The 27,978-nt window shown below is 50.4% G+C and overlaps 1 protein-coding gene across 3 annotated transcripts; it reads right to left on the bottom strand.

Annotated features, from left to right (window-relative positions):
• Positions 1-531: 531 nt before the first annotated feature.
• On the bottom strand, positions 532-26,706 carry DIRAS2 (DIRAS family GTPase 2). 3 transcript variants are annotated; one of them, XM_004778801.2, is made up of 3 exons: positions 25,933-26,075; positions 17,345-17,489; positions 532-2,043 (listed from the first exon to the last, which is right to left on the bottom strand). In XM_004778801.2, exon 3 carries the CDS (start codon positions 1,974-1,976, stop codon positions 1,377-1,379), a length of 600 nt encoding a protein of 199 aa, XP_004778858.1. In that variant the 5' UTR covers positions 1,977-2,043; positions 17,345-17,489; positions 25,933-26,075; the 3' UTR covers positions 532-1,376. The 3 variants fall into 3 exon arrangements, with proteins under 3 accessions (XP_004778858.1, XP_044938949.1, XP_004778857.1); XM_045083014.1 differs by lacking the exons at positions 17,345-17,489; positions 25,933-26,075 and adding an exon at positions 26,288-26,706; XM_004778800.2 differs by lacking the exon at positions 17,345-17,489.
• Between the last annotated feature and the right edge of the window lie 1,272 nt (positions 26,707-27,978).

Genomic DNA, 27,978 nt, shown 5'->3' with positions numbered 1-27,978 from the left:
CATCGGCCGTGTGAGCAACACCGCCGGGAACAAACAGGAGGGCTCACGGGCTCTGTCGGTGGGAACTCTCTGGAAGCAGAGCCAAACCAGGCTGGACAGAGCGGTGAAGCTGCGCCTGCCTCCAGCCTCCGCCCCATCTCCTTGCCAGCACGCGGGAACCAGCAGACGCCCCGATTTGGTCTGGAGGATTAAGGATGCGTACAAGGTCACTAAGGGGAAAAGATCATTGTTTCCGGAGCAGAGAGCACGTCGAACAGCGATGAGAAGACACCGGTGTCACGGAGCATGCAAGATAACCCATTCCTCGAGCACGCTCTCCGGGACTATGCTTCTGTTACAGACAGATCACCAAAAACACGGTGAACGACTTCTGATTCGAAGTATTTCCTCGAGGGGCAGAGTATGGCGTAGAGGCGTCCGTGTGACTTAGAAAACAGATGTGCTTCTGGTCTTCGGACGGCCTTTGCTGGCTGTTCCAGCGGCATACAGACGGAGTGACGGAGAAGAAGGAAACCATCTCGGAAGGCAAACAGCTGTCTAAAAATAATGGCTACTTTAATTGCCTTTATTCAAAACCTGAGGGGCTGGAAGAAGCCGACCCCTCCTGGGTCAAAGGGAAGATAAAGCACATCTCTAAAACCCTCGAGGGGAGCTCGCCGATGCCGGGACACTGCGCTACTCGGTCCAGAGACCCTCGCTCCCGCCCTGCAGGGTGTCTCACCCAGCAGGATGCCACCACTGTATGTGAAATAAACCCTCCCCAAAGTGACAGGGACACCCGCTAACGAGGTCTGGTGCAGGGAGTGCCTCCCCCTCGAGCAGCGAACCTCACGCGTCAGGGACCCGTCAGCGAGCAGCCTCCGGGGGCCACTGTGACATGTTATTGGTAATTCAGCTAAAGGACCTGAAATGCAATGAACTTGGCCTGGGCTCCTCCCCTCCTGCCCCTCCCGGCCCCAGGAGTGTCCAGCTTGGAGCGAGCTGGGGGGATGGCCTGGTCGGGGTGGGCCGTGGCTGGGGGTCCCTGTCGCACGCATGTAGATGGGACCAGCTCCCGCCAACCCCGACCATCCCCTCCTGGTGAAGCCGCCTTTGGAGACAGCCAGCGCCTCTCCATCCCCCAAGAGGCCGGGCAAGGCAGGGCGTCCATCCGAAGGGCTGGGCAGAATCCCTGACTCTGGAGAGGGGGTGCTTATCGGTGGTGGCATGAAGGACCCTCTCGGGGAGGACAGGGCGCGCGGCTCGGTCCAAAGGCGATGTTGAACACGTGGGCATCAGACATGCTGCCCTGACGACGGCGGGTGTCACGGGAGGTGGGGAAGGGGATGGGGCTGGGGATGGGGGGACACGCCGTGGCTCCTCCCACGGACGGGCCTTCACATGACCACGCACTTGCCCTTGAGCTTCTCTTTCCTTTTCTGCTGCTTGCTCTTTTTCCCGTCGATCTGGAGGCTCACGGTCCTACGCTTCTCCAAGTTGAGCAGCTCCTGGAAGAGCTCCTTCACGTTGTGGTTGAGCTTGGCCGAGGTCTCCATGAAGGCGCACTTCCACTTCCGGGCCAGGGCCTCGGCCTCGCCGCTCTCCACCTCGCGGCTGGGGCTCTCGTCGCACTTGTTCCCCACCAGCATGATGGGGATGCTCTCCACGTCCCCTTTGATCTCGCAGATCTGCTCGTAGATGGGCTTGAGCTCCTCCAGCGACTGCCGGCTGGTGATGGAGTAGACCAGGATGAAGGCGTGGCCCTTGGAGATGGACAGCCGCTGCATGGCCGGGAACTGGTGGCTGCCCGTGGTGTCGGTGATCTGCAGTGTGCAGATGCTCTTGTCGCAGCTGATCACCTGCCGGTAGGTGTCCTCCACCGTGGGGATGTAGCTCTCCCGGAACGTGCCCTTCACGAACCTCAGCACCAGCGAACTCTTGCCAACACCCCCGGCCCCGAACACGGCCACGCGGTAGTCATTGCTCTGTTCCGGCATGTTGCTTGGGACCTCCGCCTGTCACCAGGAAGCACCTAGCCGAGGAACCAGATGTGGGAGACGATTCCTTTGAAAAATAGAAAAAGAAGAAAATCTTGAGAAGGAGCACATTACCCTCGTTTGGTAGCTTAAAAAGAACAGGAGGGATATGTTTTGCTTTCATGCTCCCGACATAAGATAATTTGAATTTCATTTAAAAAGTCTACAATTCTAGTAATTATGGTCAATCTCCAATTTTCAATAGGACCATTGCTCTATTCAGTAGCTAACTAGAGTCAGTCTGTTTCTCCTTCTTAGACCATGAACTTGAGCATCCCTGTGTCTAGGGAGAAGGTGCCAAGTCAGGCCAAGGGAGGTGGCATCAAGGGAAGGGAAAGGGGAGATGGGCATGAAGTACCCTCCAACACACACACACACACACACAAACACACAACCACACACACACACAAACACACATACACACACACAAACACACACACACAAACACAACCCACATACACACACACAAACACACATACACACATACACACACACAACGACACACACACACAAATACACACACAAACACACACACACAAATACACACACAAACACACATACACACACACAAACACAACCCACATACAACCACACATACACACACACATACACACACACAACCACACACACACAACCACACACACACACACACACACACACACACACACAACCACAGAGGACCTTATTGTTTCACCCAAAGTACATTCAGGCCATACTATATGATTTTTGGTAAGTACAGGGGTGGGGAAGAGAATGCTGTTAATATTTATACAATGTTTATATTGACCCGTGAAATCCTCACCACCTACAGCCCTGGTCCCACTGTCCCCATCGTGCACTGAGAACACTAGAAACACAGGGGTATCAGGGAGTGTAACTTCCTGGACTTCACGTGGCTGGAGACAGGTGGGCCTGGCACACAAACCAAGTGTCACTGCCCCCCACGGGGTGTCCCCAGGCCATCTATACTGGGAGCGGGTGGCAGGGGCTTGGTCACCGCCAAGGCCATGGTGTGGACTGGGTCACTAAGCAGCAAGCATTGACAGGTAACTACAATGCTTGGAGGGCCCACTCATTCAAATCAAATTTCAATCAAAATTAAAATGATTATAATCTTTTTAAGAATTACCAGGAGTCACGTGTTATTGAGGTAACAGAAGAAACAGCCACAAGTGGTTGCTAAAATGGAGCAGAATGGGGTTTTTCTTCATTACTAACATTGCCTCCTGCCCAAGAGGAAGTGTGCTATCCTCACATATAGATGACCAACTATCTTTCGTCCTGTCTCTTCTTCGGGAAGGAAGGACATATAACAGACAAAGAAGTAGAGAATTAAGCAAGATCCATTCCCCCCCCGCCCCGCCAGGTGGACAAGACTGTGGAAATGTGAAGCATGGAACCCATTTCTTCCAGGAAACCACGGTGCTGCTGGTCACGTTTCCCATCTCCAGTAACTCATGGACCATAAGAAAAGGGACTGCTCAGCAAAGTCAATTTCAGAGGCAAACGATTAAGCGTAATTAGCCATGGAAATGAATAGGTGTAACTACGTCCAGTGGCAGACAGGGCATCGGATCGAAGCCCAGGATGCCGGCATTCTGTCTTCCAATTCTTCTCCGAGCTTCAGTGTTTGCCTCCAAACCAGCTCAATGAAATCTTCAGCCATACTTGCAAGCACTTGGGAATCCCTCACCAACCAGGAGGCTGAAGAAGCATCAAATGTCCCAGGAAAACACAGAGAGGTGTAAGGTAGTTCAAAGACAGCAAAAATCTTAAGGAAAGCCCACTCCGGAGTTTGGACAATCTATTAAATGCTCACAAGATCATTGCGATCAACTCAAGAGTGCAGAATTATAATACACTGTTCTAATTTAAAAATAAAAAAATGCAGTGGTCTCTGGGACCTGGCTTGAAACCTCAGAACAAGCCACTCTCTGTTCTTGGGAGGTCATGTCCACACTCAGCCTTGCCTTGTACTATGGCTGTTGAGCTCCAGTCTGGACTGGGAGCATTCACCTGGAAGGGAATGTGTGTTAAGCTCCGTATTCCAAAATCTCTACAGGAGCCCTTGGCCTTGAGCTCACGCTCATCCTGTGTGTGCTGAGTATGTGGCTGGCCTTGCTAAGGTGTCTCCATTATTCCACTGGCAACCAAAATGGAGAAAGCCAACATGAAACACAAGTAGAAAGAATCCAGAGCTACAGCTGTGCACTTGCCCGAGAACTATCTCCTGAGCTTCCTGGAAAGGTCAGGCTCTGGGCGAGGGGTCAGAAAACCCAAGTGCAGAGGGCAGACCTAAGGCAGGGGCTCTGTTCCCATGGACTTTAGGATTAAGTGAAGCAGGCAGAAATGAGAAGATGACTTCACAGATAATTAATAAATTATATCACAGTGGTGTTTCTAAAGAGAGGTCTGAGGGCAAGTCATCCAACCCAGGATTCCAGACACAGCTGCCCTAAGGTGGTGGCATAGAAGCAGGAATCTGACAGTGGTCAAATCATAAGCCAAGGCAGGAGAAGAGCCTAGTGGGGCCCTCAGGAGAGATGCCACCAAGGGCTGGGTGAAGATGCGGAGTGATGAACAGCACATTATCCAGGAGACATTGCCTCTTGCTGATGTCCAAGGGCGGGAGTAGAGCCAATGTTCGTGCCGGGGTACTAAGCCAGTGCTGTCATCTGGGCAGAGCTGGGCAGACGGGTAAGCAGTAGCATGTTAGCCAAGAAGAAAGGCAGGTTTGAAGAAGATGATGAGGAAGCAGCTGTGATTGCTTCAGGTTTGTAGGACAGACAGGTAGAGATAGTATCTCTTGGTGACTGGGCTTTAGTCTGAAAGGTCAGCAGAGAAGTCTAGTCTAGTGATAAATGAGTAGGTCTCATCTACACAGAAATAGCACTATAAAAAGTAAAATTACCCAGGGAGAAGGCACATAGCAAGAGAGAAGACCAAATGCCAAATCTGATGTAAGAAACCTTGGTGAGTTATCTACTTACACTTCCTGCACTAGAGCTGCCTGCAACAGAAGACAGACGCAATAATAGCACCTTCTTTTCAGAGCTGCTAGGGGGCGCCAGTGAGACAAGACAAGACCCAGCACTGGTGTGGTTGGGAACCCAAGCTCTCTGGCTACATTTAGTGAGGACTGGGCAGCAAAAGGGATCACAAAGGAGCAGTAGGGTCAGGGGTACAAACTGGAGAAAAGACACAAAAGTGCAAAGAAGGCAAAACAAACAAACAAACAAACAAAGTCCTGGAGGGGATGTAGCTGAAGCAGTGCTGGGAGGGAAACTGCGGCTATGAATATCTATGTTGAACAAGAACGAAGATTGCCAATTGGTGACCTGATCACCCACCTAAACCAAAGTAAGAAAAATGTAGGAAAGATTAAAGTGAGAGTTAGTACAACAAAGAGTAGAAAAGCAATAGAGAGAAATCAAGAAACTCAAAGCTGGTTCTTTCAAAATATCAACAAAACTAACAAACTTTTTGCCAACTGACCAAAGAAGTGAGGAGACTTAACTGCTAACATCAGAAGTGAAAGAGGAGACAGTACTACAGACCTTGCAGAAATATGGAGTGTTAGAAGGAGCTTCTGTGACCTGCCTCATGGTAACATGCTAACACTAGTGGCTCAGATGAGCTCAATCAAGCAGAAATGGAAGATCTGAAGAGATCTGTAGCAGAGTAGTAATCAAAAAACTATCCATAAGGAAAGGCAGGTCCAGACGGCTTCACTGGTGAATTCCAGCAAACATTCGAAGGGTTAATACCAACACTTTACAAACTCTGCCAGAAAGTGGACTAGGAGAGAACACTTGTCACTGTTTTTGAAGCCCTGATGCCAGCTTGAAGCAAAGATTTCACAATAAAACTACACACCAGTATCTCTTATGAATATATACAAAAATCTTCAACAAAATACTAGTGAACTGCATCCATCAATATATAAACAAGATTGTACATTATAACAAAGTGAGATTTATACCAGGAATGCAAAGTTGGTTTAACATTCAAATATTACTATAACATACCATTATCAATAAAAGACTAAAAAAATTGATAGATCTCAGTAGATACAAAAAAGAATGAAGTTGACAAAATTCAGCACTCAGTCATGATTTAAAAAAAAAAAAAAAAAGAGGATCAAGAATAAAAGCACATTCTCCCAACCCCAACCAGAAAAAGAGCACATCATGCAACAGGGCAACTAAGAAAATACTTAATGATGAAAGACTGAAGGTTTTCTCCCAAAGACCAAGAAAAAGACAAGAGTTCTCAGTCTTAGAGCTTCTATTTACCATTTTCCAGGAGGTTTTGACTAGAAGAAAAGTCAAGAACATGAAATAAAAGGCGTCCAGATTGGAAAGGACAAAACAAAACCATTTATGGCAGACGGCATAACCTTGTCCATAGAAAATTTTAAGAAATCTTCCACAAAGAAAAAAGAACCCTAAAAGGGTTTTGAGTGTCCTTGTGGAAATCAGCCGTATTTCTACACGCTTGCAATGAATGATCTGAGACAAAATTAAGAAACCAATTCCGTTTATAGTATCATCAAAAAGCATAAGATCCTCAGGAATAAAATTAATGAGGAAGCATAAACATTACACTCTGACAATTAAAAAATATTGTTGAAAGAATCTAAAAACCTAAATAAGTGGAAAGGCACCCATGTTTAAATGTCAGAGGACTTAATTTTGTTAAAATGGCAATATTCCTCAGATCACCTATGGATTCAATACAATTCCTACAAAAATCCCAAACGGCTACTTTACAGAAATTGACAAGCTGATTCCAAAATTCACAGGAAAATTCAAAGGGCCCAGGATAGTGTGACAATGTTGAATGTCGGAAAAAGGGAGGAAGGAAGAAGTTGGAGAGCGCGCACTTCCGACTCCAAACTCACCGGGCAGCAAGCCACTGCACGTGCTCCTCTCTTGATTCGGAAACGGATTCACAGATACAGAGGAAGAGGTCCAGAGACCCCAGCGTGAGAAATGACATGTTCAGGGTTCACAGGGTGGTCAGCCAGATTGTTCTGAGTGAACCTCATCTTTCAAAACTATCGTGTGAACGAAATATCAAAATTTTTTAGGTATCATAAAACGCCGCGACACCTCATAGGTTTGGACCTCGGACCCAAGTTCAAAGACAATATCCGAACTGACAGAGTGTGGGGAGGGAGACTGAGGCAGTGCTGGGTGTGACTGGTGTGTCAGGGGCTGTGGCGGGAACCAGAGCCATCATGCAGGGCATTTCGGGGCCACAGGACTAAAGAGATGGCCAGAAAGGCAAGCGTGGATTCTCTGGGAGATTCGGGGCTTAAGAGAAGGGGAGGGACGATCAGTCTGGGGTACTCGAGGGGAAAGTGTATCAGGATGGGTCTCACGGAGACACAAAACCCCGGCCCCAGACCAACCCCAACCACCTGTGATGTTTCAGCTGAAAGACTTTCAAACAAACAAATGAAGGATGAGTTGATTTAAAAGACAAAGGAGATTGTAAGAGGCGCTTTCATCCACACCCAGGCCCCTTCCTTCCTTCCACACCCTAACCCTGTCTCTCTTTCCAGGAATAGCCCCTGTTGAAAAGAAGGAACACTCAGTTGTCACTTCCTGATGTTCACGATTATAATTTTAAATAATGCACTCGCTGCTTGAATCCTAGATCTTAGTGCCTTTACTTATGACTGGGCCACGTCCTTCTGTGGGATTAGCACAATGCCTTCCTCAGCTGCCTAGGCTTTGTTAGTTCTCTATTTTCAAAGTACATTATTTAAAGTACAGTATTTCAATTTTCTAGGTTCAATACTGACAATTTATTCCAAGATTTATATTAAGTCTTTTGCCTGCAGGTTGTTTCTAAACCCTATCAATAAACAGCATTAAAAGGGTTTTGTAGGGACGCCTGGGTCGCTCAGTCGGTTAAGCGTCTGCCTTCGGCTCAGGGTCTTGAGATCGAGTCCTGCCATCAGGCTCCTTGCTCAGTGGGGAGTCTGCTTCTCCCTCTGCTGTGTCCTCTCTTTCTCTGACTAATAAATAAGTAAAATCTTTTAAAAAAAGGGGAGGGGGTTGTACAGATTCTTCAAGGCAAAAGTAGAGAGTAGGATTGAACCCACTGAGGAAAAGATCACTGTCAGTCAGACTTGCCTGGCTGATGGGTAATTTTCTGTGTCAGCATCACGGGGTCTTAGGTACGGCTGGGTTTTTCCTCCTCGCTTTTTAACTTTTTTCCCTTGGTAACTCTTAGTTGCCAAGTTTGGGATTCCAGTCTATTATCACCTTCCTCAGATCCATTTTTGTTTTGGTGGAAACATTACTGATAAATTCTGATGCCACTGACATTTCTGAGTGCATGCCTTTCTCACCTGGTAGATGCAATCCCGCAGCCAAACTAAGCTCAAATTGTGCTTTCCTCAGATTTTAAGGATTCTCTGATTTTTGACCTTATCACCCAGGGATACCCATGCAAAATCCAAATCAGTAGGAGAGTCTTATCTCTAGAGGGAAGCTGGGATCTTCCCTTTCCTTTGGCAAGCTGAGAATATTCTCTGTACTCTGGGAGTTACATCTCACCAGGATGGGTGGAAAACTGCTTTTTCATTGTTTTTTGAGGGTTGGGGAAGGCTGCAAAACCTGATCACCTCACAGCCTGGCCGAATCTTCTCCTCTTTTTAAAAAAGTGCATCATCCCAGCCGCCATGCCCTCTCTCTCTTTCTGGAACTCTTCCTAGGTGATGGAGGGAGTGTGCCTATTCCTGATTTCTCTAGAATCTTTCCCTTTATCCTTTCAAGCACCTTTCTGGCACTCTGGGCTTCTTTTCTCACAGAAGCAGTTTTCTTTCTCATCTCAAGGAAGGCAACAGCACGCTGTCAATGAGAGTGCTGACGGACATTTTGGCTGCTGTCCTTGTCACACATCTGAGCTCTCTCGGGTCCTATCTGTCCGTTGTTCACAGCCGTTGTTTTCACGAATGTCTGCTAATCCCCGGTTGTCCCCTGATTTACGAAAGAACCACCACGTTGGCTGGGAGGGGCAGCTGGAGGGGCTCTCCGGGTGCACTGATCTGTCCCCCAGAGCCCATGCCCTGAGTAGGACGATGGTCTGGATACGTCTCTACTCTCCTTTGCTGGAACTTGTCTGGATTCAAGACTCTCTCAGCCCCTTACACTTCTGAAAAGCTCATACACAGATCAATGAGGGAAAGGGAGGAAGTGAGCCATCCCAAAGTATCAGAAATTGCGTGTCTTATACTAAAGAATTCAAAATGAGACATTTTAAATACTGGAACTGAGGTTAGCGGTACGGTACTGTGATTTATAAGAAATACACATTTGATCATTCAGATGATGAAAAGACATTTTTCCTATGCATTTGGTCTTCATCATGGTTCCCGGCGCACAGCTTCCAAAACCCTTGGCATCTCCTGAGGAAGGACACCAATGGGGGTGTCTTCCAGTAAAAGGTCTGGTCTCTGGAGCCCTAAAGGGGAAATGGGTGTCTTGTTACTGATGAGGAGCCCCTTTCCACCACACTGGGTTTATGTTAGTGAGGTGAACTTTGAAAAGTGCCTAAAGATTGGGGGGCTGCTTGCCCGGGGACCAGCCCTAAAGAGAGCCTCCGAATCTGCAGCTTCCCGGCTTCTACCTCCGGGGAGGAGAGAAGGCCTGGAGGTCCACGCTGCCAATGGCCAGTTACTTCGTTGATCATGACCATGTCATGGAGACACCATAAAACCCCAAAAGGATAGGATTTGGAGAGATCCCGGGCACGGGGGCTGTCGGGAGAGCGGGCATGGCAGCTCCGCCCTCCTCAGCCCGGCCCGAGCCTCTCCTCTTCCATCTGGTCTCCCCAAGCTCCCTCCTACCGAATAAGCCCCTGACCTAGTGAGCCCCGTGCTTCCCGGAGCTCCCGGAGCCACTCTAGCAAATTAATCAAACACAAGGAGGGGGTCGTGGAAATCTCTGACTTCTAGCCAGTCGGAAGCGCAGGCGACCATCGGGGCTTGCCACGGGCATCTGAAAGGGAGAGCCGGCTGCCTGCAGGACTGAGCCCTCAGCCCGAGATCTCATTTCCTCTCGGCTGCGCAGCGTCGGAAGTGAGCTAACGGGCAGGACGCCCAGCCAGGACCTGGAGAGGTATGGGGTGTGGCGGGCTGTGGGGGGACGCGGGCCCTACAGGCGCTGTCACAGGGTGCAGAATGACAGGAGGCTATCCTAGCCTCAAGGGCTAAGAATCGGGGGGAAATCAGACTTCGATTTCCTGAGTCACAGAAGTTGCCCATCCAGACATCCTGTGGGAGAAACAGCAGATTCCTACGAATGAGGAAAAAGGAGTATGTCGGTAAAACCACAGTCTTCACCTGCGCTCTAGCTTGAATTAAGCTTGCTGGAAAAAAAAAGAGAAAATTATATATATGTATATATATATAATGTTTTCGTTTATATATATATATATATATGTATGTATATATATTTATACACACACACATATATATGTAAAATAAATCATTCAAACCTAATCTCCTAGATTAGAAGAATTCAGCTCAGGAAGTGTGAGCATTTAGAAAAACCTGACCGTCTGGGGCTCTCTTGCCCGAAATCCCCACAGATGGTCTGAGATCAAAGGCACGTGCCTCTGCTGGAGATGACACAGGTGATCTCTGCTCCATCCTGGCCTGGTCCTCCAGGACGCCTTCTCCTCAAACACATGCATCTTTATCACAACATTTACACTTCGTTGTTAAACAAATTCCATGTAAATTCTCTAGAGAGGAGAGCATACCTTTACTTATTTCTAGAATCTCGATTTAATTAAACATTCGCTTCATGTCCCTTCTTTGTGGACCCTAAAAAATGACTGATTTGTTCGTGGGAAACATTTGTCAGACAGAAAGAGTTAAACATCTAAACATCGGGGCTTGTCTTTCCCCAAAGAAGCAGACTCCTTTTCCCGGAACCTTGCCTCGTGGTGTTCTGGAAACATCCTGCCCTGCAGTGTAAGGACAGGTGTTAAAACAGGACAGACACAGCTGTCTGCACCCAGATAATGGGGCCACCACCACTGGGGGTGGTCAGGAGGGGGGTGTCCTCAGGTACCCCTGCAAGACTCACAGTATCCACAAGAACGAACCAAATGGAGAGACACGGAGACGCTGCTTGGATTGGGGTACGTGATTCTCTAAGGCTGTCATTATTAGAGGCAAGTCATAGCCTGCAGCTGAGGCACAGAAGAAAGGTCCCCTGGTGGTCGTCCGAAGCTGTCCCCTGGACTCCATGCTCAGAAACGCGATGGAACAAAGCAACATGCATTTCGTGAAGCTTCACACACTGCCAAGAGCCTGACTATATTTGGGGCACTTTCTGCCTACCTCCCTTTCTTCCCACGTGGGTATGGGAAATGAAAAGGCAAATCTTGCGGCTAAAAAGACCATCATCACCCTGGTCAGAGGATCAGTTCCCAGGTCGGACCCTCCACACGCGCTGGCGCGAGCTGACCCCGCGGCGGAGGGGACCCCGGAGGAGGAAGGCCGTGGGAAGTAGGGAACTGTGGACCAGGAGCAAGAAAGGGTCCGGCGCCAGGCGCCAAGGCTCAGTGTGCGGCCCCGGGCGGCCCCGGGCCTTCCTTCGCCATCAGCCTATTGAAACGGGCCTCTGCACAGGTGCACGTCGTTAGGCGGGCTTCTAGGTTGAGCCAAAGAAAAGCCGACAAAATCGGCAAGTGGCTACAGAGGCCTCCCTCAGACAGCCATGAGCTACTTGTTACTCAGGCCTCGGGGGTCTTAGCTAAGAAGCACTGCCAAGTCCAAGGTCATGAAGCTTCAGCCCCATGAATTTTTCTAAGAGTTTCATGACTTTCGTTCTGACAGTCAGGCCACTGACCCGTTTTGAGTTAATTCTTGTATACGGTGTGAGAAAGGCCCAACTTCATGCCCCTGTGGCTATCCCGTCGTCCCCACACCACTTGCTAAAGGAGACAATTCTTCCCCCAAAGAACGATCTTGATCCTCCTCGTCCAAAATCGATGAGCCGTGCCGGTGAAGGTTTATTTCTAGACTCCCCACCCCACTCCGTCGGGCTACCTGTCTTCTTAGGCTCCACCACACTGTTTTATCTACTGTGGCTTTGCAGTAAGTTTTAAAATCGGTAGGTGTGAAGCCTCCAGCTTTGATGTTTTTTTCAAGATAGTTTTGACTATTGGGGGCCCCTTGGAATGTCACACAAATAAGTAAATTGGACTTTGGCAAAATTAGAAGCTTTTTTTCAGCAAAGAACATATTATCAAGAAAGTGAGAAAAGACAACTCACACTGGGGGAAATATGTCCTCCACTCTGATAAGACGCTATCAGGAAAAGACAGAGACTCAGAATGGAGTAGCCAAACAAAAAACAAACCCACCAAAATATGGACTAAGGGCTCGTCTAAATATTTCTCTGAAGAAAATATACCTGTGGCCAAGAAGCACATGAAAAGATGTTCCACATTCGTCACCAGGAAAACGCAGCTCAAAGCCACTCTGAGGCACCCTTCACACCCGTAGGATGTGGACGCTCCAAAATCCAAAGAAATGACCAACAAGCCATCAGAGAAGACCGTGGAGAAATTAACCATAGAACTGGCACAGCAATCCACTTCTGGGTGTACATCCCCAAATAACTGACAGATAACAACACACAGACATGTAGCTACAATACTGACAAGATGCTCGCACACCGTGTTCGCGGCAGCACTGATCACGACAGCCAGCAGGCGGAGCGACGCAGGGTCCGCGGCCGGAGGACTCTACAAACCGAACAGGGCATACGCGCAGTGCATCATTACTCAGCCGGAACGGGGCCGGAAGTCCGGACACCTGCTAAGGCACGGATGAACCCCGAGGGCAGCACGCCAAGTGCCATGAACCAGTCACAGAAGGACGGGGATGACAAGGTCCCACCTACGTGAGGTCCCCGGAGTGCTCAGATTGGTGGAGACAGAGCGGCAGGGGCTGTGCCAGGCCTGGGGGAGGAGACGATGGAGGGTTAGTGTCTGTCTGACGGGGACGGAGCTTCAGTGTGGGGAGGTGGTGGGTTCCTCAGCCACGTGGTGGCAGGACAGTGTGAACGTGTGCCAGGCCACGCATGTCCAGTGATGCACGGAGGGTTTTGGAGGGGAGGGGGGGAGGGAGTTGAGAGGGCCTAGTGGTGGGTACTACGGAGGGCACGGATTGCATGGAGCACTGGGTGGGTGCATAAACAATGAATCTTGGAACACTGAAAAAGTAAAATTAAATTTAAAAAAAAAAGAAAATGATGCAAGTGGTGAATTTTACGTCGCCTGTATTTTAGCACAAGAAAGTCTCATTGTAAGCGTGAACATTTTTAGTAACCGCAGAACCGAAACCTAAGGACCACATGCAGGACACGAGCACAGTGGGCAGCAGCGGCAGCAGACGGTCCCTCCCCTTGGTCACCCACGCCGCACAGTAAAAGCATTAAGGGTCTGATCTGATCTGGCAAAACCAAACAAAAATCTAATTTCCCGAGAAGACCAATTAACACGGGCACCTACTTCCTGGACCCACTCCTCTACTGCACCGAAGGTGACGTGAGGCATGGCTCTTTGACACTAAACCCCGTGAGACTCGTGTCCAGCATGGGAGCCACTCCCCACGGGAGCTGCGGCAAGACTCGAGGGAGAAGTCTTGCACTGGATTTCGGACCTTAGGACAAAAAAGCTGCTGCATACCCCATTCACAGCTGTGATACCACTGCTAACGTAAGAGGATGCTAGCTCGTATACACTGCATACATTACCTAAATTAACTTCACCTGGGGCGCCGGGGTGGCTCAGGGTGTCAAGCATCCGCTTTTGGCTCAGGTCATGGTCTCGGGGTCCTGGGATCGAGCCCCGCATCAGGCTCTCTGCTCAGCGGGGAGCCTGCTTTCCCCCCACCAACCTGCCTCTCTGCCTGCCTCTCTGCCTACATGTGATCTCTGTCTGTCAAATAAATAAATAAAATCTTTAAAAAAAACTTTTAAAAATTAATTAATTAATTAACTTCACCTGTGCCTTTACGTTTTAAAATGTAGGTTCTTTACAAAATGAAAAATTACAGGTATGGCTCACATGTTGTATTTGCTGGTATGCAGTGTTCTGGAACAAATCCTTACACTTTTTTCTTTAGCAAACGTTCAACAGCACGTTATAATTAATCACATGAGTTACAAAATTGAATTAAAGGTGATTTCCTTAAGAAAATTTTTAGAATCCTCTTCTAACTAATAGTTACAGGCAAAAAAAGCCCCAAGTCATCAGAAAAATACTGATTTTCCTGCTGCGACAAAGTATATAAAATAATATGTCAACACGGGTGGTGACAAACCAAAATCAGAATCCTATAGAAATATAGGATATACAGAATCCTATAAAATCTGTCATATATCTGAAATATAGGATATACAGAATCCTACAGAAAGATACATCAGAAATAGTAATGCATGAGGTCGCAAGGAGCCATAGGAGAAGTTTCAGAGGAGAGATTTGCTACAGTGGAGCCGAAGTACAAAGGTCTGAACACACTCCCGTGCATCTAGTATTTGCTCTAACGAGTCTCTCTCCGTGAGACGCTCCGGCACGGGCTCTCTTGTGTCAGTGTTGGCTGGTTGGTTTGTGTGCTCTCCCCACTCCTGGCCCAGTATCGGCGCCGCAAAGGCAGGGTCCCTGCTGAATTCATTCACCAGGCGCCTGACTCATCGGGAACCCTCAGCGCGTACTAAGTGATTATCTGTTGCTGGAATGCATCTCGGTGAGCCAAGCAAGGAAAATCGTACCAGAGAAGATAAATGAGTCCTTCAAAGAAACAAAATGAAGTTGTGAAACATGGACAGAACACTGACCACTCACAGTTGACAACGACAAGTGAAATAAAAATTTCCAAAAGGAGACGTGCTAACGTTGTAGGAGACAGAGCCGGGGTGCAGAATTTATTGTACCGTTCAGTAAGTTCTTACAGCAGAGAAGTGTGAGCCAAGCGTGGGCAGGAGCTCCGGGCTACTGTGCGTTCTGGATACTTGGTTTAATTTTCCCTCACCTGTTTCATCTGCTCCCTACCCCTACACCTCCGGGCTTTCCTATCTTGGCTATGATAAATCACGCTGCGATAAACATAGGAATGCAAGTGTCCTTTTCGATTCGTGTTTTCATTTTCTTTGGGTAAATTCCCCACAGTGGGATTACTGGCTCCTCCAGTGACTTTCTGAGGACCCTCCATAGTCGTTCCCGCAGTGGCTGCACCAGCTTGGGCTCCCACCAACAGTGCACGAGGTTCCTTTTCCACTACATTCTCAGCCACACTTGTTATTTCTCGTCCTTCTGATTCGAGCCATCGCGACAGCTGTGAGGTGGTGCCTCACTCACACTCCCTGATGACACGTGGGCTGAGAATCTTTCCATGTGTCTGTTGGCTCTCCGCATGTCTTCTTTGGTAAAATGTCTATTCAGGTCTTTTGTCCATTTTTAATCAGATTATTTGAGGGGTTTTTTGGTGTGTGTGTTGACTTATATAAGTTCTCTACATATTTTGAATATTAACCCCTTCTTGGATATATCATTTGCAAATACCTTCTCCCACTCGCTAGATTGTCCTTTTGTTTCATCAATGGCTCCCTTGGCTGTAGAAAAGCTTTTTATTTTGGTGCAGTTCCAATAGTTTGATTTTGCTTTTGTTTCCCTTGCCTGAGAAGACATGTCCATAAATACGGTGCTAGGGCCAATGTCCAAGAGATTACCGCTTGTGTTTTCTTTTAGGTGTTTTACAGTTTCAGGTCTCACATTTAGGTCTTTTATCTCTTTGAGTTTATTCTTGTACATGGTGTAAGAAGGCGGTCCAGGTCCATTCTTTTCTATATACCTATCTTCAAATGTGTTTTTAAATATAAAATAAGTATTTTTAATTTATAAGAGATAAGAATGTATATATTATATTACATATGAGGCAAGTATTTTAATATATATATAAACAATATATAATAATATGTAATATATAAAAATAAAACCTTTAAGATAAGGTTCAAATTCTTGGACACACTTTGCAAGGAGATAAGAAGCAACCAGAAAAATGCCGTCTACTGCTGCAGAACGGCTTACTAATTACCTTGCAGCACGGACTATGTAAGTGTTGCCAAATGAAAAGGCAAGTCCTGCGTTTATCTTTCATACAACAAGTGACTGTTCTAAATTCATTGCCGTTTTCTGTATGGCAGATGGCTTTGAGCAGCCGGCCATCTAGCAGGTATTATACAAAACTAAGCAGACTTTCTCCATCTCTGTGATATGAAGATGAAACTATAAGCATGAAAAGGAGACACAGTCCCTCCTTTGGGAACACAACTGCCCTATGAAGAGAGCAGTTTGGAGAGAGATGCGTAAAATCACTCCTAGGAGAGTCATGTAGATGTCACTGAGACGGTGACACGGGCTGTTCCTGCCTTTGTTCCCCCTGACCAGAGCAACTAACATCTTGTCAAAAACAAGACGGGGGCGGCTGGGTGGCTCAGTCTGTCTTCGGCTCGGGTCGTGATCTCAGGGTCCTGGGATCGAGCCCCGCCTCGGGCTCTCTGCTCAGCGGGAAGCCTGCTCCTCCACTTGTCTCTCTCTCACCATTTCTGCCTCTCTCTCTCTCTCAAATAAATAAATAAAATTTTTAAAAAATAAAAAGAAAAAAACACCACTGAGAGAATCCTAGAACATGGAGGTGAGGTGGAAACACCCCCTGCCTGCACCCCAGAGCCCAAGACAGTCCGTGTTAGAGGAACCACCACACACTGACCACATCACCCCTTCCCCCGAGCCTCTGGTTCCTTCAAGGGGAAAAGAGAACCCAGGAGAGACAACCAGCCTGCCCCAGCACTGTAGGCCACTCTGTGGGAGTCCCTCCTCTGATTCACACCTTGAGACCTGCAGCAGAACCTCCGGGGCTTGCCCCTGGGAACCCGTGAACAGAAAATCTGAACAAATCAATGACTAGTAAGGGAATTGACTCTGCTATAGAAAGTCTCCCAATAAAGAGAAGCCCAGACCAGCGGCTTCACTAGTGAACGTAAAGGAGAGTCGACGCCAGTCCTTCTCAAACTCTTCCAGAAAAAGGAAAAAAAGGAAGAAAAGGAGGGAATACTCAACACCCGTATCAGAAAAAACACTATTAGACAAGTCAATGACAGGCCAATTCCCTGATGAGTTTAGACGCAAAAATTCTCCGTAAAATACTGGCAAACTGATCTCGGCAGCACGTCGTAAGAATCGTTCACCTTAATCACGTGGGGCTTATCCCTGGGACAAGGGCGGTTCCATACCTGCAGATCAACACGCGACCGATCACATCCACAGAATGGAAGAAGATCGTCAGACGGTCGTCTCAACAGACGCAGGACGAGCATGGGACGAAATCCAACATCCACTCAGGACGAAAGCACTCGACAGATCAGGTGCAGAAGAAACCTATCTCAACATAAGAAGATCATATATGGCAAGTCCACACTAACACCATCAACGGAGAAAGGCTGAAAGCTTTTCCTCTACGGACACCACGCCTCCTGGTGTGGTGACACCACTCCTACTCAGTAGGGTACGAGAGATGGTAGCCAGAGCAGTTGGACAAGAAAAGAAATAAAGGCATTAGAATTGGACAGGAAGAATCAAAATTGTCTCTAATTTGAAGATAATATGATTCTACATAGAGAAAACTCCAATGGCTCTACCAAAACATCGTTAGATCTAATTAATGAATTTCACAGAGTTGCGAGATCTGAAACTTACATAAAAATCAGTAGCATCTCTATGCACTATCAACAAATTTTCTAAAAGGAAATGTTCATTGCAGACTATTTACAATAATCAAGACACAGAGACGATCTTAGTGTCCGTGATGAATGAGGGCATGAAGGGGTCATGTAAATGTACATAATGGAATATGAAGCAAGCATTAAAACAGCAAAGAACTCCTATCATTTGCAACAACACAGATGGACACGGAAGGCGTGATTCTAAGCGGGATAAGTCAGGCAGAGGAAGACGGACGCCACACAATTCCACTTACACGCAAAATCGACAACGTGCAAACAAAAACTCTTTTCAAGGTCATTGAAAACGAGTTTGCACGTGCAGTTACCAGAGGCACAGGGTGGGAAGGGGAAAAGTGGAGGAAGGTAGTCAAAACAGAGACGCCTCCAAGTTCTAAATGCACGGTTCGTACGACTGCCTTGTGCAGCCATGCTGACCGCGCCAGCACGGCCCTGAGGTCCGCGGGGACGCTCGTGAGGATGTAAATCTGGAGTTCCCATCGCAAGGGGAATATTTTTTTCTTTAAAACCTTTTTTTTCTCTTTCTTTTCTTTTTCCTATATTTATATAAGAAAATGAAGAAAATGGGTAGTAGATGAACTTGCTGGGGTGCTCATGTCACAATGTACGTACATCAAATGACGATGCTCTGTGCCCTCAGCCTATACAGTGAATCAGTATGTCCATTATTTTTTATACGACTGGGGAAAACGATGCTTCTACTATTACATGTCTTGGTCAGAAGCAAGGTGAATGTGTCCACATTCGAGAATGCGGTGCGGGTGTCAGAGGGGAACGGAGACCAGAGAAGGGCTCCCTGCAAAGTGGCCATCGCAAAGATTTGCGAGAGGCAATGGTGTGAAGCCTGGGTACCCGGGGAAGAGCTCCCTGGCAGTGAGGGCGTCAGGTGCAAGCGGATACCAGCGTGACCTGTTTTCAGACCACGGAGGATTCCAGACACAGGGAGGGAGATGGGGGAAGGTCGATGCGGCCCGCAAGTAATGGGCAGGGACGGGTGATGGTGCTAAGCCAGCATTTACCATGAGAAGGATGCTGGTCCCTGAGGGATTTTAGGAGAGGAGGGACAGTGGGACTCCTGCTGTGGGGGGCCTCCTTGAGGACTCAGTAGGGCAGGGTGCAGGCAGGAGACAGTCGGGAGGTCCTGGCTTGGACCAGGTGACGGTAGAAGGGGCGGTCAGGGCCATCCCCGCTCAGCTCACCCTCTGGGTCCACGACTATAAATGCCAACCATATGCCAGCCATGGCCAATGGCGTACCCACGGCCAGGCCCCTGCCCTACACTACAGCCTTACAGGCCCTCTCCCTGCTGGACCTCTTTGCTTGGATGCCTTGGGGACATCCCAAAACAACAGGTGCACAACTGATTTACCTATAACTCCTCAACATCTCCCCTCGCAACTTGCTTCGTCTTGGCAGATGGCAACATTCCCTTCCGGCTGTCTGGGCCTAAACCCTCAGAGCCCTCCTGAACCCATCCCGACCTCTGGTACCTCGTGCCCGGGCCATCAGTAGAGCGTCTCTGTGATGTCTCCCGAACATGGCTGGACCTCACCATGGATCGCCCGTGCTCCCTAACATGTCCCATGCCCCTCAGCTGGGTCCCTGCAGCCACTTCCTAAGCAGAGAGCGGGCTTCATCCTCAAGCTGCTCTCATCAACTCCCGGAAGGTACGAGACCTTGTCACCTCTGTACTCAAAACCTTCCACTGACCACGCTGTCTCAGAGAACAGCCGCTGAAGGGCTCGCCCCCACACTCAGCCTCACCTCCCCCTGCACCTCCCCAGCTCATCCAGCCACATGTCTCCTTGCTCCCCGGATAACAGCCGGTATGCTCCTGCCCCAGGGCCTTTGCACTGGCAGTTCCCTCTCCATGGACCACTCTTCCCCACTCACCTTCTACAAACCTATGTTCAAATATCCCCTTCTCAGTCTCCCTGACTGTCTCGGCGCATGATCTCAGCCCCGACCACAGGAGGGCAGCCACGTGAGGGGAGGCAGGGCCAGGAGGTACCGTGACGGCCACGTGCGCTTCAGACCACACGGCACAGCCACTGAAAGGGGCCGGCTGCAGCGGAGAAAGCGGACAAGAAGTTACAGTAAATTGCGCCCAAACGCAGACAGCTTGGACCAGACAGGCGACGGGGAAGACCGAGTACAGGCCGTGTGCCGCCAACCCGGAACTGATGGTGGTTGGTCAGGAAGGAGGTCAGACGGGGAGTGGAGGGCCGTAAAGCATCAGGGAAACTGGTCGGGTTCCCAAATCGCAGAGCGGAGGGACGGGGCCGGACCCTCTCCTGAGAGCACGCTGGGCAGAGGACGGGTTGCAGCGGAGATGTGAGATCATGAGCTGCGAGCATGTTTGGGCCGTGAGGCTCACAGCACGTGGGCAGGTGGATGACGTGCGCAGCCCCTGCTGTGGCCCCGGGACCGCGGTGTGAGGCTGGGAGCCACGCTGACATCAGGCCTGAAGCCCAGAGCGGACAAGACGGCTTGCAAGACCCACGAGCGAACCACAGAGGCCTCCAGCTCGGAACCTGAGTCTGCAAAGCTCACGGGAGCACCGGGGGGTGGGAGCGGCTGCATGGAAGGGCCACGCTGTGGAAGCCACAGGGAGCAGGCGGGGAGGAAGGAGCAGCCGAGCTCTCCCGGGTGACATCTGCGCGCGCCACGAGGATGGACGCCGGACGTGGGGCCGACGCTCTGGGAGAAGGACGAAGAGCATCAGAGGTCGGAAGCCGACGGGATGAGCAAAGGCAAGGACGTGGACTCGGGGCCTGAACCGCTGATCAGTATTGATTTGTGTCCTCTCCACAGTCACCACGCAGGTCAGCAGAACGTGCCACGGAAGTCTGCGGCGGCCCGCGTGTGTGGAATCCAATGACAGGTGACCCTGGACTGTCCTCAGCACCTCCTGTCCTCCGCAGGCTTCGGTCGGCACCGGGCCCCCCAGGAGCCTTACAGAGATGAAGAGCCCAGAGCCACAAAGGCGTCAAGCAGGGGACATGCTTACAGACACAGAACAGCATGAATTCAGGGACAGAGGCAGGACTGCCTGCGGGGAGAGGAGCTCGGTCAAGGAACAGAAGGAAAGAGTTGGCAAAAGGAGGAGCACGGATTTAACCAGAATCAGAACACGGAGTCCCTACAGGCCTAGCTCAAAGAGCAAGATATAAAGGAAAAAAAAAATCCATCTTTCAAGATTAGTTGGAGTGTGTGTCCCCCAGTCTTGGCTAGAACGAGCCAAGGCCAGAGGCCAGAAGCCTCTCCGGAAGCAAGGTTCAATGTCAGACCGGGGCTCCACGCCGGCCTCTGCAGCAGAGGAACAAAGCCGAACCATTCAAAGCAGAGAGAGCAGAACCGTTCAACGCTGACCAGACGGCGACCACAACCAGCACAGCCGGGCGTCCGGACCCTCCAGCAGGGGCAGAGAGGCCCAGACAAGCTGCATCTCAGAAACGCCTCCCATCCAGACGCTCATGTGGCCTCAACGTTCAGATGCGGGAGCAGAGCCTCCGGGGGCGCGAAGGACTGGCAGTCGGCGCACAGCGAGGAGGTGGCAGAACCGCACTTCAGCTGAGGCTCAGCAAACCCTGGAAGGCATCCCCGCTGGTCCCAATCAGCAACAACGGAACCAGAGCTCAGGATGCTAGAACCGTGAGGAAGGAGGTTTTCTGTAGGAAAATGCACTACGGCCAAGCTCCTTCCAGAATGGTCTCCTATTACTTTAAAAATGCAACAGCCACGTTAGGCAGCGAATCCCAGATGGCCGCGTATGTTTTCTGACTCAGTCGCCAAGAGCAGAGATCCGCCGGAGACCTGCTGGAACAGGAGGGTCGGTCCCGACATCTCCGCCTGCGTCGTGAGAAACCTGCTGTCGTCGGGGCTGGCTACGCTGGCATCTGGTCAAGGAGGGATAGGCATGAAGCGATAGCCGATGAGTGAGAAAGCCGGAGAGATAAACTGCTGTGTCGTACCCCCAGGGTCAGGAGGCTATTTCACAGACAGCTTTCTGTGAGCCTCAGGGGACAGCTGACGGGCAGGGCGCACGGTGAGAGAGCCCCCTGGTCTGACGTGCGCAGGTGTGCAGACGGCTGGGGCTGGGGGCTGGTAGCACAGCTGGGAAGACAAGTCCAAGTTCATACACAAAGGAGAACGCCATCGAGCTGGACTCTCCCTGGGGTAGAGCTGGGTGAGCTGCTGGCTTTGTTCTAGACACAGAGACCTGGATACGGATGATGCCCCCCCTTGCCCAGTATCCGCGGAAGGTACACCAAGGGCTGCTCGGTCTGAGCGCTCCGCTTCCCCCCTCCAAGGGCTGCTCGGTCTGAGCGCTCCGCTTCCCCCCTCCAAGGGCTGCTCGGTCTGAGCGCTCCGCTTCAGAGCCGGGCAGTCTCTGCACTCCCTCACTTCAGAAAACAACCACTTTCCGGACGTTAATTAGCTTTAGAACAACACGGCACAAACTCCCTCCTCACAAGATGCTGCTCTCTTTAAACTCCTCCAGGCTCGGAGACAGCCGGCCCCGCGATAGAAACGCCCCCGCCCCCTCCACTGCTCAGGGATCCTCCGTCCCCAAGGCCACCCCGGGGCGGGGCGAAGAAACTGACATCTTTTCCTTAAGGTCACTCATTTCTGGTCTTCAAGAAGTCAGTATTCGTGGGCCAGTCGATTATCAGGCATCGCACTTCAGCAAACTTTACTTAATGGTGTTAAAATGGAGAGAAACACGAAAATGCACATGCATACCAGCGAAGGATAATTTGAAAATCTCCGTGAATCACAGGCATTCATGCAGTAAATACATACTTACACGCTACTTCCTGATTTTACAACGGGTTTGCTGCTACCTGCCCAGTAAAGGAATTTAAATATGAAAACTGAAAGATCTCCTGCGGGACATGGGGACGCGGCCGCTGACATCGCCGTCAGGGACTGTCCAGGGACTGGACAGAAGCAGACAGGCCTTGTGCAGAGCGGCAACACCCACCCTGCGCCGGGGCCCTTCGTTCCTGCTACAGCAGATGGCCAGGCTGCAGGTGGGCCGGATCCCCAGGCCTCTCTGCTGGTTAATTCTCAGAGAACCAGGTATTTGACTCAAGGTATCTGACCGAACCCATGATTTGACCCAATTCTCCTGATTTGCTGATAAAGAAGCAAAAATCGGTTTCAAGATCTCACAACTAGCTAGTGGTAGGGAAGGGTAGGATACTGGTCTTATAGCAATGTGAGAGTATCTGTATATTTATTTTTGATAGTGTTTAATTGGTTCAATGTAATGGCTTAATGGCTCCTAACCTTCCAGCTTTTACATTGCTTTGTCGGAAAGTTAACATTCCATAGCCCTGCTGGTCACTACAATAACCACTAGCTGCACGGGCCATGGACCTCTTAAATGTAGCTAATCCAAACTGAGATGCTCCCTAAGTGTAAGACCTATCATGAAAAAAAAAAAAAAAAAAAAAAAAAAAAAACTTGTAAAATGTCCCATCAGTATTTTGTATCAATTATATCTTTAAAACGTCACTTCTGAGAGACTGGGTTAAAGAAAATATGTTACTAAAATTCACCTCACCTGTTATTTTGACTTTTCTAATGTGATCCTTTCGACGTGGTTCACATGCTCTACTTATTTTGGACAGGACTGGTTTATAGCAAAATACTTCACTGCACTAAGGACAGGGGGACAGGGGGACAGGGCTGCAAGGGATCTTTCTTTCCTGAATTTGCAAACGGCGAGAGCAGAGCAAGAGAGGCCAGGAGAACATCTGCTCCAAGCCTCTGAGGAATCCTCACCTGGGGAAGGAAGAGAAACTTGCAAGACTCGGAATAAAACAAAACTAAAGCCCGACGTGACGGTGAACGCTTACCCGAATACGTGTGTGTACGTGTAACGCGTAAAACCGCCTCCGCCCATCGTGGTGGCAGGACAACCCTCACCTTCCCTTTTGATCAAGAGCAGGTATCTTCCCAGCTAAATCATAACCAAAACCGGTGTCCTAGAAATCAGTTGTGCTCCTTGTGAGTAGCCACACCGGACGGAGCGACCGGCGGGCGGACAGCTAACGCACCTGACAGGTGAGAACGGGACCCAGGGGTTATCGGAATTGAAACGAGCAGGTCGGCACTGCGCCCTTTCTGACTTAGAACCGTGTGCTGGCAATCCCCTCCGCCAGAAAACCAAATGCTCCTTTATAACAAAGAAATTTTTTCAGTGCAAAAATTCACTGCATTTACCTTGGGGGCGGGGCCGGCGAGCAATGACGACCCTGTCCAAGTCAGAAGGTCAATCACATATCAACGATGGCAACAAAATTAGAAGAACAAACACGCGTTTACTGTCACAGACACGCTCTCTTTTTGACCAAAAATGCTGGCTATTTCTCAAAGGCTCTAATTTTTCAGGAAGATGTGCAGGTCGGCGAGCGCAGACAGCATCCCCTGCTCGCTGAGGACGCCGGACTGCCAGCCGCGAGCGCGAAGGCACGCCCACAACTCGGAATTCAATTTGGCTGTTTTCTGAGCCTCTCCTTAGAGAGGAACAACTATTAAAGCTGGAACAAGAAACGATTCTAGAGGTTTCTGCAATAACCGTGCACATTTAATTGCCGTCTGCAGGGGTAGCTCAGGAGGAAGCAGGGCTTCTAGGTGCCCTGAGAGAATCGCCTGCCCCTGATGCCTGCCTTCCCTGTGCTCGCTACCTGGAAGCTCGCCCCGCTGACCAAACCAGCCGCCATGTGTTAAAGCCTTGTTCTTCCTGTTTCTGTGGGATGAGCCACGGGGCTTCAGTGTCTCTGCCCATAGGAACGCTGGGCTCCTGGACTTCCAGAGACAGAACGGTTGACAGTTCGCAATTTCAGGCAATGACCCCCCCCTCCAAAAAATAGCATTACACCCCCCCCCACAAAATTGTTAAATTTATCCTAATTTTACCCTCCCCTTTTCTCTCCCTCCCACTCCACCCCTTCAAATCCAAATGCCACTGGGAAAGAAGTGCATTTGGACTGATGGAGAATATGAAATGCTCTGGCTTTCTACTGTTACCTAGAAAATCTTCCTTAAAAAGAATATTTTATAGGTTTTTAGTTCAAAGCAGGGAAGGTCTCCTATGCTATGACAATCTCCTCACTTGGAAGGGGGTCGTTCCAAAGTTAAGGGCAGAGATGGAGGATAGATCCCCCAGGGAGACGAGCTGTGTCACTGCACAGTCGGAAGGACTGAATCCCACCACGACGCTGTACTTCTGTGGCCAATGGAGGGAACTGGGGGGTGCACCGAGCCTCCAGTTTAAAAGTCTCCCAAACCCCCAAGAACGGGAACTGGTTTTAAAGGAGAAAACCAGCAATTTTCTGGCCGGACGGGGGATGGATGGAAGACTCAGGGCGGGAAGCCAGGGCGAGAAGCCAGCCCCGCTTTGCAGGGAGCCCGGGAGCTGGAGCTCAGGAGTCATTGTCATCTCCGGGAAGCCACGTTCTTAAAACTACAGAAGGGGTTCGGTGGGCACTTCCCCTGCGCCTGCCCTCACCCCCTCACCTGCACACGGGGCGGAGGCACCCGTGAAGAGCTCATGAGAAAGGAGCCCATGAGAGCTCCTTTTTTAAAAAAGAGAATTAAAATACATCGCCAGGTCTCAGCCAAGCTTAGTCAAGGGCTGCGGTGCGGTGGGAAAACATGCTGAGCCAACAGCAGCCCCAACGTGCTCTGCATTCTCTCCCCTCGGACCCCATCTCTGAGGGCTCTGCAAACCCATTCAATCAAGTTCCACAACAGAGCACCTGCACCGCAGGCTTTTCGAAAGCACTAACTCCTGTTTGGGAAGGAATCCCAAGGAACGTGTACGAGGCGGGTTTTCTTCTCGCAAGAGCACGTTATGGACGAGGGGCCGGGACGCACGCCCTCGCGCACAAGGATACAGAAATGCAGCTCGTCCCCCGCGGGCCAACTCCGCCAGCCCGACTGCCGGCTCGCCCTGCCCTCCCGATGGCGGCGATCCCTCTCCCGGGGGCTCGCCCCCCAGGATGCCCGGGCCTCGGCGCCCCATTGCGGACGCGGCGAGGCCCCAGCGACGGAGGGGGGATCCTTACCTGAGGAGCCGCACAACTCTGCCCAGAGCCTCTCCCGAGCTCGCCTCGCATAGGACAGGGCAGCGCAGGCTGTGCGCGCCGGGCTCCTCCCGAGGCAGGCGGGGCGCGCGCTCCCTGGCGCCGCCGCCGTGACGCTGCTGTCAGCTGCTCGCCCGCCGTGCGCCCCGCGCCCCGCCACCTGCGCCCCGCGCCCCCGCGCCCCCGCGCCCCCGCGCCCCGCGGCCCCCGTCCCTGCGCCCCCTGCACCCGCTCCCCGCGCCCCCGCGCACCTGCGCCCCACGCGCTGCCCGCACCTGCGCCCCGCGCCCCCGCGCCCCCGCGCACCTGCGCCCCGCACACCACGCACGCCCCGCACCTGCGCCGCCCAGGCCGGCCGTCCTCCGGCCTCCCTCCTCGCGCTCGCGCTCGGATCGCCGACTTGCGAGCCCGGCCAGCTGCTGCAGCCGCCGCTGCTTTTGCTCAAATGGCGCCTGCTCGCCTCCCAGGAGCTTTTAGGTGCCGCCTACTGCATGCTCCTGGAATAGATGGCCAGGACTGGGATTTTCTGGGAATTCAAGGAATTAAAATCATCCCATTGAAAGTGCGCCGGGTTCTTTTGTTTTAGAGCCTTCGCATCCGCAGCTGTACGCGCTACGAACCACCTAAGCTTCTCCTGCGACGTCCAGATACTGAATTAGAAACCTGCTCAGTGAGAGGGCAGGTGAACTCGGCCGTGCCCAGAGCCTCCCGCACGGCGCAGGATAGTACCTTCTCCTTTACTAGGCTCCTGTGACAAAAGCACCATGGGCAGTCTGGGGCTCGAGCTGCCTTTCCACTGAGTAGTTCCACATTAGCGTTTGGAGGAAATAACCAGGTTTATTTTCTGGCATGGATAAGCCGTGTTCTCTAAGAAGCATTGATCGGAAACAGGTGAATCAGCAGGATATAAGATTTATGGCCAACAGTTCCGTGCCAACATGTTTCCAACGCTTGCCTGTAACACTGATGGAGTATGGATGGTAAACTACGGCTCTGAGGAATAGTCCTTTGCCCTATTATAACTCATTCTGGTTTTTTTTTTTTAATACCAATTTTCCCAAGAGACTCAGGCAGTGTTCGGTTGTTCTTAAAATTTGATTTAGCTCATAGAATCCCATTTACCTGTTTAAACCTGTCTTGAATGTCTGTATAATTTCAAATTGCTCTATCCTTTGATGTTCATTTCCAAAGTATGTTCCTGCATTATTCACAGGAAATACATGATTTTAAAATCTTACTTAGCATGATAATTATAATCAAGAAAATTTATTTTTTCCACTGATTCACCCTCATCTTGACCTAGAAGCTAAGACCATTGGAATGTGGGGGCCAAGGTCATTGAGGGTTGCTATGGGCAAACCTACGCCCTTTGTAATGCTGCAGGGAAGTGGGGTGGCCGTTTCAGCAGGCGTCTCCTCTTCAGCACAAAGCTATCCCAGGGGACAGCGCCGGGATGCTGATGATTTTTGGAATCTGAAAGGACCTCACAGGCTAACAAACTGAGATGTTGTTTTCCACGACAGCCTGAAACGTGGGTTACCAGGTTAAATGGTAAAATAAAGTTGAGGACTAAGTCGGGAATGGCAAAGGAATTCAACAGCGTGGACGTGGTGAAGGCAGAGAGCCCGTCCGAGCCCAGGGCCGGACGGAGCGAGCATCTGGAGCTGGGGAACGGAGCCGGGGGTCCTGCACATTGCACACTGCAGAAGAATCTGCACTTTGCCACCTACAATCATCATTTGTTCTGAGAAGGTGCCGCACGGGCCCCAGGGCCCCATTTGAACAGGAGCGGCCGCTTCAAATGATGTCTTCGCTCTCCCTGTCATTCCACAAGCCCTGATTTTTCACTGGCTGGAAGGAGCAGATTGCTTCTAAAATCCGACTTTCGCAAGATCCTCCATGAGATCTCTAAGCCTGCTGGACGTGGGCAGCGTCAGGCCAGTGTGTCTCAAACTCTCCGCATGTTCAGCGCGGCCAGCGGAGCCTCAGCCCAGGTTTTCCGAGTCAGTGGCCTGGGGTTCCACAGCC

The sequence above is a fragment of the Mustela putorius genome, unplaced genomic scaffold (genome assembly GCF_011764305.1).
Source record: "Mustela putorius furo isolate JIRA1106 unplaced genomic scaffold, ASM1176430v1.1 tig00000680_pilon_pilon_pilon, whole genome shotgun sequence".
NCBI classification, from domain to species: Eukaryota; Metazoa; Chordata; class Mammalia; order Carnivora; family Mustelidae; genus Mustela; species Mustela putorius.
This window is presented reverse-complemented; position numbering and strand designations above follow the sequence as displayed.